Below are 18099 nucleotides of genomic sequence, written 5' to 3' on the forward strand. Positions count from 1 at the left end.
TGGGTTCTGCATTTTATCTGTAATCTATCAACGTCTATAACTCATCGAAGAACAACCTATAGTAAATACATTTAACTTTACTTTGTGAACAACTAATGTATTTGAATTGAACATGTCGTTTTGTAATCTCTTGATGTTTTTTTTTTTCTATATTCAAACTAATCAAACCACCATGAGTTCTTCTAACAACACTCATATTCTTAGTAAATATAAACGGTTAAACGGCTTTAAACGGTTAACTTCCAAACGATGTAAACCAATGGAAAGCAGTATTTTATGGCAAAAATTATAAACAAATATCGGAATTTATTTTTACCAAAACTTAACGAAGTTATAAGGAAGAAAATGACAGTTTTTTGTGTTTTCTCCAACCAGAAAACACCAACAAAATAGACACTTACCGCCTCCTCCACGTAGTGAACAAATCTACGCGGAGTGGTTGCCAGGCAACGCTAAACGTCCGCTCCAGGAAGAGGAAGCAGCTGTAACTTCCGGTGTGTAGTTTCGGCAATAGACATGCGATTTCGCCGACACGTGCAGTTATTAATAATAATAAAATAATAATAATAATAATAATAATAATAATAATAATAAAAACACGCAATAGAGCCGGTTATGCCTTAAAAATGCAATGAAGCTTGCTGCCATATAGTCAACTGCAAAAGATATATCAACACTTTCACGCATAGTGATGACATACACACAGGGAAGAAGACAAATCACCACAGCAATTTCTGTTTCTACCTTCTATAAAAAGACGCCATTGTAGGTTAAAAATAGAAAAAATACCTGAACTAACATCTAAGGTGATATATTATGTAAAGCTTTTCCAAAGTTTGATTTTATATTTGGAGGAAATTGAATATCAGAATCAGAATTTAATAATCCCAGAGGGAAATCAATTTTGTATATATATATATATATATATATATATATATATATATATATATATATATATATATATATATATATATATATATATGTATGTATAACTATATATCCAAATAAAGTGATAGTGACATGCAAAAACAGTGCAAGGAATAAATAAATGTCAATTACAGAGGGGCAGTGTCTGAATCACTTGAGGGAGGCCTGTCCACTCAGTTGGACATCATGCATCAACTTTAATGCAATGTCAAATACTGGCAAACATTGTTCTTGAAATTCATATACTATAACATTCTGGCTGTAATTTAACTTCCTTTTTTTTAAAGAAATGTGATTTTTTTTTTTTCTCTATATTTAACTTGGGAATTAAAGTTAGAGTACAAGTAGGATCCCCTGAGTACATGTACAACTTTGAACATGTATTAAAAAAAAGTATGTTTACAACTTTTGCATTTATAAATAGAGCTCAAATAGAGAGGCCTGAATGGAGTAGAGGAACCAGCGTTCCTGCAGAACACCTCTTTGAAACTTTAAAACTAAATTGCAACTATATCTATGCAACTTGGTTGGTTTATTGATGTTTTTACAGTATAAAATGAGCAAAGTACACTTGAGTGGACAGATAAATACTTCTTTATAGAATAAAGATAGAAATTTTTTTATTTTTGATACTTTGTTTTAAAAATGTATTTAAAAAAAACTTGAAGGACTTTATCATAATTCATGCATGAGATAGTTAATACAATTATTTTATACTTTATTTTTAAAAATGTTTTGTGTAAAAGATTAAACACGCAGACCTATAGGCCTAATACCACTAATTATTGCTAAGTCGTCATTACTGTTGAAATAGATATATCGTAGAGATGGAGATTAGGCTACTTGTTTCAGAAACTTGTCTTTACCACATCTAGATGCGTTAACTCATATAGGTCCATGTGTGGTGGACATATCACCATTTCCCTCCTAAATGCAAGCTTTTATAAAGGCTGATCAAGAATGAAATGTTCTTGAGCTTATGTAGGCCTAATAGTTGAATTGATGGTCATCATCATACTGATGACCATCAATTCTCCTTTTAGGCCTACATAAGCCTAATAAAACAGCGTCTTTAAATCAATATTTTCTCTTTTCAAATTTTTGAAGTACAGTTTGGAACTACTGTGGTGCAGTTTGTAGCCAATCAAATGAGACTTCCCCGGACTGCCAAAACAGAGCAAAACATGTATTTTTTGTTGGCAAAAGCAGCCACCTGCAAAAATCGAAGCCAGAGAGAGAAGCAGACCAGAACTCATCTCAATACCAAGAAGCCTTAACATCCTTGAAATCTATTTGCATAACTTACTGTTGCTGAATTACCTTCACTCATCTTGGGCCATGTATTGGGCCATGTGTCCCAATACTATAATGGTGACAAGCATGTGTAGGCCACCATGCACTTTGAAGTACATAAAATACCTCTTTTTGAAGCAAAAAAAAAAATAAAAAAAAAAATGAAGGATTTAGTTGAACTTTAAAAAGGATATAAAATAAATTGCCCCATGAGGACAAATTCAGAAGAAAAGTCAACAAAACATTGTGACATCAATTAATAGATTTATTTTGCTCTATAAATAAGGCAGATACATGTTGAATCAATTTTGGCCTTCTCAATATTGGCCATAAAATTACATGTACTTGTCAAAAGCAATTTATAACTCACAGATACAAATTACTTCTTTAATATTTCTGAAAAATCTTGTTTCATTCTCATAATACCACAAAATAGACAAAAAACCGAAGCCATAACCCACTTTAAGCATCTTCTAATGAATGTAAACTGGAATCAAGGCAAAAATGGAAAATAACCAACACAATAATTATCGTCACGGTGCTTTACCAAACTAAAATAAAACATAAAGTCCTGTAAACAAAGTTCATGCACAGTTGTAGCACACTCCCCAGTATGAGCCGATAACGCTTTATAATTTTTAGATCACATAAGAATCAGACCCCACAGGATTTTGGTTTAGAAATATTTCTTCAGTAATTAATCTGTAGCTACATTCCTTGAAAAACAAAAAACAAAGCTACGTTATTGAGAGTACCCTCTGTTCACAGAGTGTAGCAGGTAGTCTATTAAAAGCACACTTCAGGCTGATCAATAACGATCTCTCCCAATATCAACAGATGACACACAAAAAAAGATGCATCGTGTGCTACCTCATTAGCTATACGGATTATCAGTCACGTGTGGAAAAAGATATGCAAAGTGAGATAGTGTTTATCATTACAAAAAAAAAGAATAAAAAAAAAAATTGTGCAATTGTTTGCATAACCCAGCCTAACTTTGACTGGGAAGAAAGTTTTCTGCAAAGAAAAAACAAAAAAGGTTCCTGTAATACATTCAACAGAGTGTTAGAGGCATTGTACTCTTCAGACATAATTTTTCATATAGTCCCTATAGAGAATCAGATCTTGGCCCAAGAAGCACTTATTGTACATATTGTGCTTGTGTGTGGTCACTCATGTATAGAATTTATAAAATAGATCATACCATAACCACTTTACCCATTAACTATTACAATAGTTTAAGTATGGCATCAGTGGGATTAAAATAAAATCTAAAAATAAAAACAAAACGTTTTTGGCAGTTGTACAGGGTGCTCAGGTCTGGTCACAGCAAATAAATACTGTAAATTAATACCTGATGCCAAAAAAAGAAAAAAAGAAAAAATAAGGTTCAGGTGTCTTACAAAAACAACAGAACATCTGATATGTCCGGTGCTTAAAGGTCATTCTAATCTAAATGTGCTGCATTTCTAAAGGGAAGCTACAGTGGATCCTTTCGTCCACTATCAGCTAGCTAGTAAGGTATTTGGTGAATGCGTTCCTGTCTCTGCCTATAGGACATACTTAGAATAATCATAATCAGAGTTATTACCTTGAGAACAGGAATGAACAAAGAGCCAACCCCAACTCTCCTCCAAATAACTGTAACTCATCAATAGGTTCTTTACATCGAGGAGTACAAGTTAAAATAGCAGCAAGCAACAATATGCTATTAGTTTTTGACTTGGTCAACTTAACCTGGTTCCAAGAGAACCGCAGCATTTCTTTTCTAGAACGCTTGACAGTAACTTTCTAGGGGAATGTCTTTCTGTGACAACAGTGCCTGAAGACTTTGGCTTGAGTTTTTATTATTAAACCCCAGAAGCTTTAGGCAATACTGTAAACAATCTCCGAAGCTTAGGTTTGCTGTCCAGGTTGTGCTAAGATGGCTCTGTGTTCCCCGGAGGGCTGACTAAGGGTCCGCCAGCAGTGCGAGGGTCCATGGCAGAGTGCATGATGGTCAGCCACACGTCGTCCATGTTTGGCATTACAAGGATTTTCTAAAACAGGATAGACAATGACATACAAAGCTGAATTATCATCAATGCTTTGTGTTTCCTCTCAGATCTGACTCAGCTCACTCAGTGAAAGCACACACACACACACACACACACACAAACACACACACACACACAAACACACACACACACAAACACACACACACACAAACACACACACACACACACACAACTGTTACTTAACTGTGAAATGCAAAAAACAAGGCATAAAATAATTTACAGGCTAGCATTAAGTGCATAATTAGGAAGTTAATAATGTTCATAACTAAGATGCCCCAAATATAAAATCCAGTTCCACAGGATGCCTTAAGATTTTACTTAAATAGTAGCATCAGAGAGTGTTAGTTTTATCTCACACTAAATCAAACTGTTATGCAATAGCACAAGCGATAAGAAACCATTACCAAGGATATGAGGAACGAGGCCAAGGATAAAGATTTAGAGAAGTTGAAAGCTGAGTTAAGTTATTAAATAATATATCAAGGTTGAAAGATCTTAGAACTCTTCAGTCTGTGACCTAAAAACGAAAGTAGGAAACATCCCTTTCCACCCAGAGTGGTTGGGTAGAAAAGGAGCAGTAGCCAAGAGGTCCATGGTAACTGTGGAGGAGCTACAGAGATCAATGCTCAGAAGGAATACTCTGTTAGAACCATTGTTGTGTACTCCACAATGGGAGGAACTATATAAAAAGACTTCTGATTTTCTATATAGAAACATTTTAAAATCCTGCAAACTTCTCTTTCCACTTCACAGTTAACTACTTTATCAAAGTTTACATGTACTTTAAGAGCTATGTGTAAATTTTAAAGTTACTGCATACAATAATAGCAGGGCTGACATATTTAATCAGGGTTAATTAAATATTTAAATAATTGTCCACTGACTTAATTAATTATTATGTTGAATGGCATATAGAGAGTCTAAAAACATGCCCTTTGCTGAAAACAGCGCATTCAGAGCAATAATATAGCTACAAGCTCCCAACCAGTATGTGGTGCACTTGCTCGCTCTCTTTCTGTACTGTTAGTTATGGTTTCTGTTACCACTCCCACAGACTGCCACTTTGGGTCTCTGAGCAAGACCCTTCACACTGCTCCCCGGACGCCGCACAATGGCAGCCCACTGCTCCCCAAAGGGATGGGTTAAATGCAGAGAATTCATTTCGTTGCTCTGTACTTGTGACAGTGCAATGACAATAAAACTGAATTATTCTATTCTATTCTATAAGCCAGCCAGTTACCAGGTCTGCTTATACTTAAATTTCTGACAAATGTAACCTTTTAAAAGCTAATATTAAATTTACCTGAGTATTTACAATATTTACAATATAATTAATACATGTAATAATAGATTTTTTTGTTGGTTTTTAGTTCAAACAAACTTATTGAAATATGTCAATTTAGCATGAGCACCAATTTTCTATATTAATAAAAAAAACTCATCCTCATAATAAACAATAAAGTAATCAACAATAGTCGTCTTCGGTAATACCTGGAATTCCTGGTACAGTTTTTTCTCAATCCAGTCTGTAACATGAGCCAGAGTCACTTCTCTCTCCCCAAGTTTGGGTCGAGCCTTTAGTTCCAGGTGAGGTGGAGTCCTAAAGCCATACCTTAAGTAAAGAACATCCAGAATCATTTGCAAACATTTGAAAATGGGTACACTTGTTACCACCAGGGGTCAGACATGCATTACTAACTACATGGGGAAAAAAAAGAAAATTACTCTGAAACTGGAGTTTGTATAGTAGGGTGTAAGTTCTGCTTATTTAACAATAGACACCTTGACACTTGCTCATTTATGAATAAGAAATGTATCACTTGTGACTCATCACTTGTGACTTATCTGCGTCTGACACTAAGAGATAATGAACACGCTATTGGTAGTCATCCTAAAAACATTATTTTCGAACATAATTTATTTTCTGTCTAAAGGAAAGAAACTAATGCGATGAATAACAATTAACCGATCTGAACAAATGATTGGTGCTTGTGGAAAATTTCTTAATGATTAAGCAGCAATAAGATCTGACTGGCTTCACATACCAAATCCTGTCAGTGGGAGGAGGAGGAATGTTGACAGCCAGCGTTCCTCTGAGTTGCTGAACCTCCACAGTGAGCAGGAGGGGTGTGTTGGACACTTCCTCCATCTTCTTTTTGATAAACTCCGTCTCCGTGGCCTTCTGGAAGTATTTGGACTTGGCAATTTTGTCAACAAAGCGCATGATCTTGCTTGGCTTATGTCCGCCCACCAGACTGAAGCAAGAAACAATAATAGATTTGATTGAGATTTTAAATCAATGGGTTTCTTTTTTCAGTGAAAAAACAACCATCAGATAGTCCTTTCTAGAGGTTCTCTTCCTTGTTGAATTATGTTTTTGAAAAAATAGTTATATTACATAACCTGTAATTCTGAAAATTAAATGAGTAGAACAAGTTTGTTGACACGCTCAGTGGTACCTGTCAGCTCCAGTTGAATCATTTGAAAGGTCAGAAGAATCTTCCTCATCAGATGAACCTGCGCTTGATGACTCTTCATCACTAGCAGCTAGGCAGTAGGTACGAGGCCTGTACCTGGTAGCAAACAAAACCAACATTAACGGCTAAGACACACGCTTGTGTGCTTTTCTGGCTCCATCATGATGACCTATATCCTTTAACTGAATGTTGAGGTATTTGTATCGATGTTTACTCAAATCTACCCACTGAAAACCAATAAGTAAGCATAAGGTAGCCGTAACAATTTGCACTGCCCGGTTCTTCCAGTCCAGGTTCTAATACCTTTGTGACACAATACTAATGATTTTGGAGGGAATACAGGTGCCGTTTCTCAATATGTTTACTTGTGCGTTCTCATGTGCTCGTGAAACATCATCAGCCTCAGCACTAGTCCTGTTCCAATTCACAAGAACAAGATGACCGAGAATGGACAAAGTCCCTGGATGTTGTTCTCGCCCCTCCCTCTTTACCCAGCATGCATCAGAGCAGACTCGTCTGTTCTTGAGATTGACAGCTGTCCCAGCATGCACTGCGGCAGCAGCAGCTTTCAATAGAGCTCTCACAGAGCACTGGGCATTAAGTTAAAAGTTATCTTTTCTCTTGCCGTTCAAAAAAAGTACGTTTTAAGATCATTTGAGACAAGAACATTATACTTTTAAGCATCACTATATGGCTTATTTACTAATTTAAAGCGAAATTTATTAAAAAAATCTGCAAATTTGAGAGCACTGCGGAAAACCAGCAGAGCTCCGAGAGTGACGGCAGCCAGGTCTAATCCTAGCCCATCTGCAGCAGCCCTTTCTTGGCCTAGCCGCTGGCTCTGATGGAGAGTTTTTGTTCTATTTGGCAAAATGTTCATTTGATTCGTGTTTATCTGACTGTGTTAACTATTATTCCCCCAATAAATAAAAAAAGTAAGAATTTACTATTATATAGAGACAATAAAGTATTAATAACAGAAGGTAAAAGTCGAGCACGCTCCTGTTCCAATTGACCCATATTTATCCTGCGTGCTCCCGCTCTCCCAGAGTCCACACTTTCCTGGGTTCTTCTCAAGAACATACTTGGCGAGTACACGACTCCACACTCAAGTTTTTGTGACTTGAGAAACGGCCAGGGTTTCACTGAATTTGAACTGCAGGTAACTAGCTATTGCTGAGAAGTAATTTAACAGACAAATATTAGAGAATTTGTTGTTTTGACCATCAAAGTAATAATTATCGAACACATGAAGTTTTAGAAGGTGTTAGATAATCCAACAATTAGACTGACAGTTGTGCAGAACTCACCAAGGGAGGAAACATCCAATTACCAGCCGCAGAAAAAGACAAGAGTAGCAGGAAGGAGAAGAAAGATTAAACAAGGGATGAAAAACACAAAAGATTTTGAACACTTAGTAATAAGTTGAGAGGCAATGCTTTCCCAGAACGAGACGTATGTATCATTTAATGCAAACAAAGCAATTCTGAAATGTCTGTTATGACAGATTTCATCCATCTTACCCCTCTTTGCCAAATTCCCCCAAGCGGAGACTTTCTCCATCCTTTCCCAGACGATTGAGAATCATCTTGGTTTCCAGAGTCATCAGGAAGGAGCCATTGTAGGAGACCTCTAAGTCAAACCATAGACCTGAAAAATGTAAAGTCTACATTAGAAATATTTAAGAAGAACACCAATAAATATGATTACAGACGCAAGCTGTTTATTTAGTATATGTTAGACGCCTAAAACACCCTTCACACCTTCCACTAACATGTTACCATGGAGACGGGCTGAATACAGGTATAAATGAGCTCAAGACTGTATGGTTTCCCGATATCGCATTTAAAGTGGACTATAACTATTGCATATCTTCAGTAATGACACTGTCAAATCTATAGAGGCTCACTGTATATCTGAGTCCAAAGAATCTAGGCATTTTAAGTTCATTTAAAGTCACAGAGGGAAATGCAATATGATTTTTGTAACTGAAGAATTTTCTTTTGTCTTTCAAAATTAAAAAGTGCAAAAGTAGTAGTCTTTAAATCGCAAGTTAAGCAGCAGTCTTTGCCGCAAAGTGGCTGGATGAATACCCTGACATTGCTGACCTTAACACAATGATATAAACTTGAATTTATCTATATAAAAGTTAATCATGTTTTTTATTTCATTGTTTTTTTTTTATGTTGTTTTAATGTTATAACTGTTTTTTTTTTCCCAATTATATATTTTTTCTTTAAACTTTTCTGGTTAGTAGTGATACAGTTATTTATCCATTTTTTTTCTTTTTTTATGTATAAACCCTCCCATGCACATGTTTATTTGCTAAAAAGTGACCCAACTGATCCCACTTTGATGGATTTACAATGAAACAGTATTTTGGTCAATAATGCATTTTATCTTTTTAAAGACAAGATAAAAGCGTAAAAATCTTTTTCTCAACATGGAATACCTTCAAATGATATGCGGCCTTCAGTTTCTTTATGTGCGACTAAACTATGGCACATAAAGAAATAAGTTCAATTTATTAAACATTTGTTGAATAAAATTAATAAAAGCTATAACCTAGGAGCTCTTTGCACATATGCAGGCTAGTTTAAAGTTGTTGTTTTTTTTTATTAATATAATGGTTCAACTGCTATAGAAACAGGGCTTTCTTTGATGGTATGATGACCTAAATCAATTAAAAACACAAAAAGAAGAAAATACTTAAAAAAAAATTGTTAGATACTTATAAAAAAAATAAAAAAAACACAAATGCAATATGGCAACTGAAGTGTCCATTCCGTTTTCAGCACAATCCATTTTCAGCAGTTCTACTGCAGCTCCAAGGTTACGCATGCTCTTTTAGATTTGTCACTTTATTTTACAGGTCTTCATATTTTTGGACACTCCTAACCAGAACAATGCCAATGCAGTCCCATTTAGAAATAAAAATAAATACATTTCATTGTGATTGTGATGTGTTTGATGTTTTAAAAAGGTTTAAAGTAGCCAGCAATATCTTCTTATTCATTTAGGTAAAGGAGTTTATTCGGTACTTTTACTTTGTAAAGGTCTTTTTATTTTTTAACACAAGTGTGCGACTTTTACTTATGTAAAGAATGTGACTACATCTGACACCTCTGCCTAGGGGAATGAGGTATATCTCTCTCATTTAATTAGCCAAGTTCATTTGGCTTAAATCGTTGGTAAAGTATAGCACCTATTATACAGTATATTGTGCAGACTTTGGCAGCTCCAGTGACTAAAGCTAAATGAAATCACATGACAACATTTAACCAAATCTAACTTCCAATAAAATGTCCTCCAAATTCAGTTATTACACTGAACTCTAAGCTTATTCTATGGCTTGGCAGCAGCTGTCTGTGGAGGAGAGAAGGAGAAGAAACAAGGAATATTAAAGTAAGCAAAGAGAAAATAAATAGATGAAGCAATATCTCAGAACGGAAAGAAAAAGATAGGAAAGGGTAAAAGAAAACAGAGGTTAAAACGTATCATTAGCCTTGATTACACACAAAATTTCACAATCAGATTAAAACGTATTCTGGTTAAAACAAAACAAATAATAGCTTGATTACATAATCATTAGTAGTTGCAATAAAACGGTCACTCAGACTAAGTATGAGTCAGCCAATCTGAATATTCTGATAACAGCTAGCCAGATCGATTAGCCAGACAAGGAACAGATATGGCATGTTGATGCAGGGTGCATACATGCACTGAGGTCAGCGTGCCTCATTCAGACTTACTTTATCCTGTCAAACATTTGCACACATGCAGTTTGATTGTCAATCAGCATAAACCACACCTGATGAATCAGATCAAGATTTAGACAGAAATACATAAAGCACACATGTTTAGGACATTTATTTAGATTACTTTTGTCCATGTAAACATAGAGAGTGACTAAAATGGAAAGGAAAGCAAAACTAATAAGACTTTTAGTAATGATATTTTTTTTTTGGGCCTTATTTCCTAAAAGAAAAATATGTTTAATGACCCCCACCTCGCTCCCCTGAGAACATCCAGGGATAGGACATAAAACCTTGAAGAGTGTCAAATATCTAGGTGTTCACGTCAAGAATAAACTGGACTGGACTCATAACCCCAATGCCCTGTACAAGAGGTGCCAGAGCCCACTCCACCTCCTGGGGAGGATGAGGTCCTTTGGAATGAGCAGGCCCTGCTTAAAACCTCATTTGACTCTGTGGTGGCCTCCTCTACGCTGTCATCTGCTGGGCCCCAGGCAGCACAGGGCAGAACAGAATAAGCTGGTAAGAAGGGCCATTTCTGTCCTGGGCTGCAATCCGGACTCAGTGGAGGAATTATGGACAACACCTTTCACCCCATGCACCAGACTGTAGAGGAGCTAAGCAGCTCCTTTAGTGAAAGACTTTTACACCCTTTGTAAAAAAAAAAAAAAAGAGCACTACCACAGGTCATCCATCCCTGCTCTCATCAGACTCTACAATCCCATACTATAACGGCAATAACCTGTGCAATATCTAATGTACATTTACAATTTAATATCCTGTGCAATAACCCTGTATAATAATCCTGATAAATAAGGGAATATATATGTGGACAAAATGTATGTACCCCCTATGCACCATTTATTTATTTGTATTTTGTAATAAAACTACTGTCGCAGAGGGAAAAAAGTATATTATCATCATGTAAACATAATGAAGTTTTGACAAATGTTAAAATCCGAGCCACTGGGGTGAAAGTGGCGCCAGTGTACGGCAGCTTTACATCCGTCAGTGAGCCCCAGGACAGCGGTGGCTAAAATGTAGTTTGCCACCATCAGTGTGTGAGTGAATGAGTAAAAGACTGAATGCAGTGCAAAATGCTTTGGTCAAGTCTACCGAGTTGCAAATTTAAAAAATGCACATGAAGTAGAAAACGAAATACATGGACAAAACTTAGGTATTACTGATTTATCTCTCAAGTGCAGCTTGAGTAGAAACAGTCTATGGGCCAGTGGTTTAATGGATTTATCAGCAGGGTATGTTAAATTCTGCAAGGAGGGGTACGACTGTCTTCACAGTTTTGGGAAAGACGCTGTTTCTGGGTCTATTTTTTTCTGAAAAAAGATTCCTGAGCAGCCGCCTAAACGAGTCAAATGTCTAGTAGACTACACTTCCCAATCCCCTTGTGCCGTCTGTCCTTCCTCTCCTGTGCTCTGCAGCTCTCATGCCAGACAGCCACACTGAGACATAGGATGCTTTCAATTGTGGTTCCATGAAAGTTTGTGAAGCTGTGGACAGAGACAAGTCAATTTCAATCTCCTGGGAAGAAAGAATTGATATTGTTCTTCTCCCCCGGGTAGGTGTTCCTATTGCAGCAGAGGTCAGATGAAATGTGTCTGCCCAGAAACTTTATGCCGTCCACACACTCACCTCCCCATGTATGCAGAATGGAGTGTGTCAAGTCCTTCTGGACCTCCTTTAGTCCACTATGAGCTCTCTGGACTTGCAGGTGTTCAGTCAAAACTGTACTTGGAGCAACACTGTCAGATTGTGGGCCTGTTCTTTCTAGTGTCTTATCATTGTTAGATACAAACGTGACAACCATGTTTATTCTATCAATAGCAAAAAAGTGTGTGAGAATAAGCTGCAAAGGGCAGGGCTGAGACCGCAACCTTGTGGTGTGGCAGTGGTTAAGATGAGTGGGGCAGATACAAGATTTTCTATTCTCACCTCCTAGGATGTGGTGGTGAGGAAGTCACTGATCCAGCTAAATATATCGACGTTGATACCCGATGGTGGAGGTCACTTGTTGTGGCTGCAGGGTGAGCGGAGGATCTTTTAGTCCCTCTATGGCTTAAAAGACAAAGTGCTCCTTTCCTTCCCTAGTGGAGCTGTACCATATAGCCTAGTATACCTTACGCCCCAGAAATGTGAATTTAAACTGTGACGATGTCCGAACATTTGACAGGCTGAATTTTTCTCACAGTATCACAAGATTATGTCAGTTTCTTGGAGCCTTTTATTGACAAAAAAAAAAAAAAGTGTACAGTGCTAAGGTACAGTATGAGGCGCCCTATAAATGTTTATAGTTCCTGTTTCTTCCACTTGATGGCAGCAAACTCTGAATTTAAATTCCAGAAAAAGCAAAAAAGACATATACATGGCTGTTTCATAACTTTATGCATCATAAATAAGGCAATTTAATTAGATGTCACAGCTAACAATAGCTTGAAGACTGGGTAATTTAACTGGATAAAGTTAAACAGCCAAGGCATATTTTTATATGCAAAATGAAAGATCATACCTACAACTACAACATCAAAATTATGGATTCCTCAAAAACTATACATGTACAGAACATCTAATCGGTGCAGATCAAAATTGTTAGTTACACTGAAAATGTATATAATATTTAGATAATTGTTCTATAAGTTTCTCATTCAAGCTACAACAGGCAATGCATAAAAATAGTAGCTCAGTGATTAAGCTGAGAAACTTCTTCAAGCTTCTGAGCATTGCTGCCAACTTAAGGAAACAAATGTGCACCAAGGTCACACAGAGGTTGCTGCTTTCATTCTGAACAAGCAAGTTAAATGGAATAAGACCACTTACTGGTTATGAGGGCTTAAACCTATAGCTACTTAAAATAGATGAAATGCAGGATTAATACATTTATTGTAAATTAATACACCTTAAGTAGCTTATAACCAAAAATAAATAAACTTTTCTGTGGCAATGACGTCAACTGGGGTGAGCCATATAATAGCAGTCAGAGGTGAGTACAGCGCAAAGAGGAAAGGAAAGTTAAAAGGAAAAAAAAAATCAAAGCCTGAAGTAAACTCAAATTAGAACTGGCAAAGCAGTGTGTATAAAAAGAAAAAGAAAGTCCTTAAAGCAGTCAGGCAGGATGAACAAGTAGGTTCTGCACAGACCGCTGAGTCTTGTCTGACTATCAGGTTAGAGGGGGAGGGTTGCATGGCACAAAGACCAACTTGCTGCACCAAGGGCGTTCTCTTACCTGGTTCTGGAAAGAAACTCTACTAAAAATATGCGCTCAGATGAGAAAATAATTAAAGAAAAAAAAGGAAGAAAAAAAAAAACACAAAACTTATAAAATAAGACACTACGTCATGTTGAGAGAGGAGAGGTTTTACAAGGGGTGCGGTTCAATATGTAGATCGAGTTAAAAGAAAAAAACTGATGAGAAAGAGAAATGATCACAAGGTTCATTGATCCACTGTAATCAGTGATCTTGTTCCAGGAATGAGCTTACAAGAAAAACAAAAGACCAACATAAGATGTGCTGAGAAAAGAAGCACTTCTGCCATTTTGATTTATTTTAAACATAACAGATTTGTTTTGTTTGAGGATTTTGCAGCTCATGCGAACTGATTGTTAAACTGAAGGTTCAACTGCAGAAAGAGACATTCACGAGGATGAGTATCAAAAAGCCTTTAGTGAGCTTCATTCAAATGTGTAAAGAGTCATTTTTTAGAAGTAGAAATGGACACTCTGTAGGTGGTGTCTGAGAAACGGTCTCAAAATGATCCAAGCATTATGACTAATTTTTATCTGGTATTTCAAGTCAAACTGTTTTTGTAAATAAGTAAAAGCTTTTGCTATCTGGGTAGGGATGCAATCAACTCCTGCTCTCATTAAAGGGTTATATGAGAGCTATGGTGATAAAAATGAGGCAGTGACTCATGGCGCCGAGTAGAAGAGTGAAAACTGAGATGTGAGGAGAGAATATTCACATAAAGAGGATGAAAAGAAAAGCCACAGCAGAGGGAAAAACAGGGAAGACAACAGCCAATGTAAAGGCAATTAAGGGTCAGACTGTATAATGATGACAAAAAGGATGCAAAGCTAGGCTCCACATCTGAATGCTCCATTAACTACTAAATGTGATGCACTGCATTTTACAAGGTTTGCAACCATATTAAACAAAACTAATCATCAACATTTGTACCATTTTAGAAAAAATCCAAGCCCCAAATTAGCTCTACATGGTGGGTTAATGTCAACTTATGATGCAGACATCCAGCCTGGTTATACGCTAAAGGCTAATCTATGCTGCACCCTAAAAGCACTCCCTATGTAACATTTCTGAAATCAATCACAGCATCACTTTCAACATCCTTACTGCAGCCTTTGCAGCCATATGAAGTTTCTAATACTTTGTTTAATGCTGCCCTTTGCGAGCGTTCTGTTGGTCAGTGATTATGTAATGGCAATCTTAGATCGGACAAACGGTTGTACTTTTAACACAAATAAGAACCATGACACTCTGACCCGATGGCCTGATAAACTCAGAGGGAGTTTCAAAACTTGTTTTGCTCGACTGGTATGTACTAAATATTGACTGTTTTAAAAGTGAGACTCAATGCCTGTCTCTGACAACTGACTGTTGAGGTGTTGTTAGCTCTCCATTAATATGTTCCTTTTCTAAGAAATAATTTATTTTAGTGACAAAAATGTGTGTTTATCAGCTTGATTTGCTGAAGCTACTTTTTTATAAATTAATTGTGTTTCTGGGGGAGTCTTTAGGTTATTTTTCTTTTATCCATATCAGTTTTAAGTTTGCTTTTCTCATAGTTTGTTATGATGTAGCTCTGATGAAACCTGACAGCCAAGTCAAATCTCAGGTTTGTGCACACAGACTTCAGGTTGATTCTAAATCACATCGGCTCCAGTTCTGTCAAGGAGACCACAGCTTCCTGTTGCTTACTGTAAAAATAATCATTCTCTCTGCAAATTATGTAAAGTTATAATATGTGCTCTAAATAGGATAATTCATCAGATCAAAAGTACCTTTTGAACACACTTTTCCATTAAAAATGTTTATTGATCTGATGGATTATCGTGGAAAATAATTATAATTAGGAGAATTAAAGCTTGAAAACATTCTTCTGTGTACAATCCATGTGTTTCAATCAGTGAAAAACTAAATTAAATTTTCAATAATGTTCTAGTACACGAAGGGACACCCATGCAGGGATAAAATAATGTTTTAATTCTGGCATGCTGCAGTGGATCACTGCTCTAATGGCATGATTTCAGAGTGAAACCTAACTCTGTGATACACTCTGCTAAATCTGACATCTTGATAAGTTAAACAGACAAACCCATCAAGTCAGCAGCTGAATGAGGGGGGAGTGCCTCTGCAGTTTTCCTTTGCCAAATGTTGAACTATTTCAACATTTGATACCAATAAGAATGGGACCAACTGATTTGTAAATATACCATCAACAATAAGCCTTTCTTGTGAAGTTGGTGAAGCTACATTTTAACTTGGATTGGACTAGTATGAATATCCTTGCCCCACTGTCAGTGTTCTGCTTATGCCTAGTTGAGTACATCTGAGAAAACACTTTAGCTTTAGATCAATAAGTAAAAAAGGTTCTTTCAAAAGCACAGCCACCAAATTCAGCTTTAAATTGATAAAAATGAAGAACAAAAATCTATGCATCTCAGATGCATAGATTTTTGTTGTGTTGTGTTGTGTGTGTCTCTTGCCTCGACAGTCAACATAAGGTGCAGATGCTTGATGGATTCTGGGGGTGCTTGTCCCCATGTCCAGTTCTGTCAGGGTGAGCTCATTCATAAAGTAAGGCAGCTGAAAGAGACACAAGCACACAGCCAGTCTGAGGAAATAGTCACTTAGAGGCACCAACTGATTTTTAAAGTACAACTAGATTTAAAAAGTATAAAGAGTGGACGCGAGAGATACTGCTCAGCCAACAAACAGAACAGCAAAAGAATTTCACTGCATGACTGCACTCAGCTTAATAGTTGGAAACATAATTCATTAAGGTATTTTACATTGGTCCAACTGCATGTATTTAGCCATCCGCCTGTGCTGTAGAGAACTAGCTTGGTTCAAAATGGGCATTAAAATGTGAAGAAAGGGTTTTCTTGTTATTCAAGAACAAAGGCCTGGAATTGGTCGTTACACTCACTCGAATCTTGCTGAGCTTCATCTGAATTTTCTTGGAGACTTCTTCAACCCAGTAGGGCTCGGTCAGGAAGTCCCAGAAGAGCCTGCCGAGAGCCGCGTTCACCCAGGCAACAGACTCCTCCTCCTCTCCCCTGGGCTGCGCCTGAGCTGTAGTGCTGTTCTGAAGCTAAACGTAGAGTTTCCATCAACAGCAGTTTAAAAGGTTAAATATGATGCATTCAATTATACTTTTAGCTCATACGGGCACACATCCAGATGAAGTGATCAGTTTATAGCTTCAGAAAGACAGAATGTTCCCATATTATAAACCGTAAAGTTATTCTACCTTTTTATCAGCTCCAGGGGTGCTCTGCAGACTCTGAGAAGAGCTGGAAGATGGGAGACCAACCGCTTGATTTTTTGGCATTACGGAGGCCATGTACACACTATAGTCTAATGGCAGCTTGTTTTTGGCACTGCCTGCTGTCATCAAGGAGGTCGTTGAGTCTCTTGATTTGAGCGGTGGTGCCAGGACTTCATCAAGACTACTGCGGCTGCTGCTGCGGCTGTGAGAGGCTGTGGCAAAGGAAAACTCCCATTTTTATTTAATCTTACATTGATCTCAATTTAAACTGGTATAAACCCATAAATATAGGACAGTGTTTCAAGAAATCTATCATCTACCTTTTTTACTGGTTCCAAAACAGGGAACTTGCTTCAGATCAGCTCTGACATTAGAGGCTGACAGAAACCGCTGGAACCATTCCTCCTTCTCCCTCCCAGTCCGCCCAAACAAGAAGATGGTCCGGTCTCTTCTGGTCACAGAGGACCGTCGGTCCTGTGCCGCACTGGTTCTTTCACCATTAAGCTCAGAAGTCGACGACTCACTGGCTTCAGACCTTTCATCTTCTGCCTTTGACATGAAGTCATCTTGTCTGCCAAGTTCGATGCAGATTGGGTACTTTTTGTTCCACACTCTCTTCCTGGCAAGATTTTGAGGCACTAAATAGACCTGATAAAAGATTGTGGGTAAAATAGACTTGTCAAGTAAAAATTTATTTCCTTTTTCAAGCAGTAGAATATTTTTTGTGTGACTAATGGTGATAAGTATCTTTTTTTGCAGGTTCTTTTCAGTGCTGCTTTAGATTATGTTTTGATAAATATGGCAAAACAGTAGTGCGAGAGCATACCTTGCTATTGCTGAGGTCATAAATCTTCTGACTGACAAAGCTCATGTCAGACTTTGGTTCGTTGTGTGAGGCACGGCGGGCGATGTTGTGGTTGGGTTTGGAAAGACGAATGATGGAACCCTCCAGGCGGACGAACACAGAGTGAGTCAGTGTGGCGTGGTAAGTTTCTGGGTCATAGTTTGAGATCTCATTCATCCAGCCCTGAGAGAAAAAAACATATGACTTTCACCTAAATAAGGCCCC

At 37.2% G+C, this 18099-nt stretch overlaps 1 protein-coding gene across 7 annotated transcripts in view; it reads right to left on the reverse strand.

Annotated features, from left to right (window-relative positions):
* Positions 1–2479: 2479 nt before the first annotated feature.
* Positions 2480–18099, reverse strand: part of LOC107085506 (testis-expressed sequence 2 protein-like) — a 41557-nt gene continuing 25937 nt past the window's right edge. For 4 of the 7 annotated variants that reach the window (XM_015375849.1, XM_015375848.1, XM_015375850.1 and 1 more), the window contains 10 exons: positions 17857–18057; positions 17351–17678; positions 17013–17242; positions 16689–16853; positions 16246–16345; positions 8278–8404; positions 6737–6850; positions 6323–6535; positions 5769–5889; positions 2480–4259 (listed from right to left, as the gene is read on the reverse strand). In XM_015375849.1, coding sequence (XP_015231335.1) covers positions 4140–4259; positions 5769–5889; positions 6323–6535; positions 6737–6850; positions 8278–8404; positions 16246–16345; positions 16689–16853; positions 17013–17242; positions 17351–17678; positions 17857–18057 — 1719 coding nt within the window. In that variant the 3' untranslated portion in view covers positions 2480–4139. The remainder of the gene's footprint in view (positions 4260–5768; positions 5890–6322; positions 6536–6736; positions 6851–8277; positions 8405–16245; positions 16346–16688; positions 16854–17012; positions 17243–17350; positions 17679–17856; positions 18058–18099) is intronic. The other 3 variants (XM_015375855.1, XM_015375854.1, XM_015375852.1) reach the window with 3 other exon arrangements.

This window comes from Cyprinodon variegatus, unplaced genomic scaffold, assembly GCF_000732505.1.
Source record: "Cyprinodon variegatus isolate N-32 unplaced genomic scaffold, C_variegatus-1.0 Scaffold126, whole genome shotgun sequence".
NCBI classification, from domain to species: domain Eukaryota; kingdom Metazoa; phylum Chordata; class Actinopteri; order Cyprinodontiformes; family Cyprinodontidae; genus Cyprinodon; species Cyprinodon variegatus.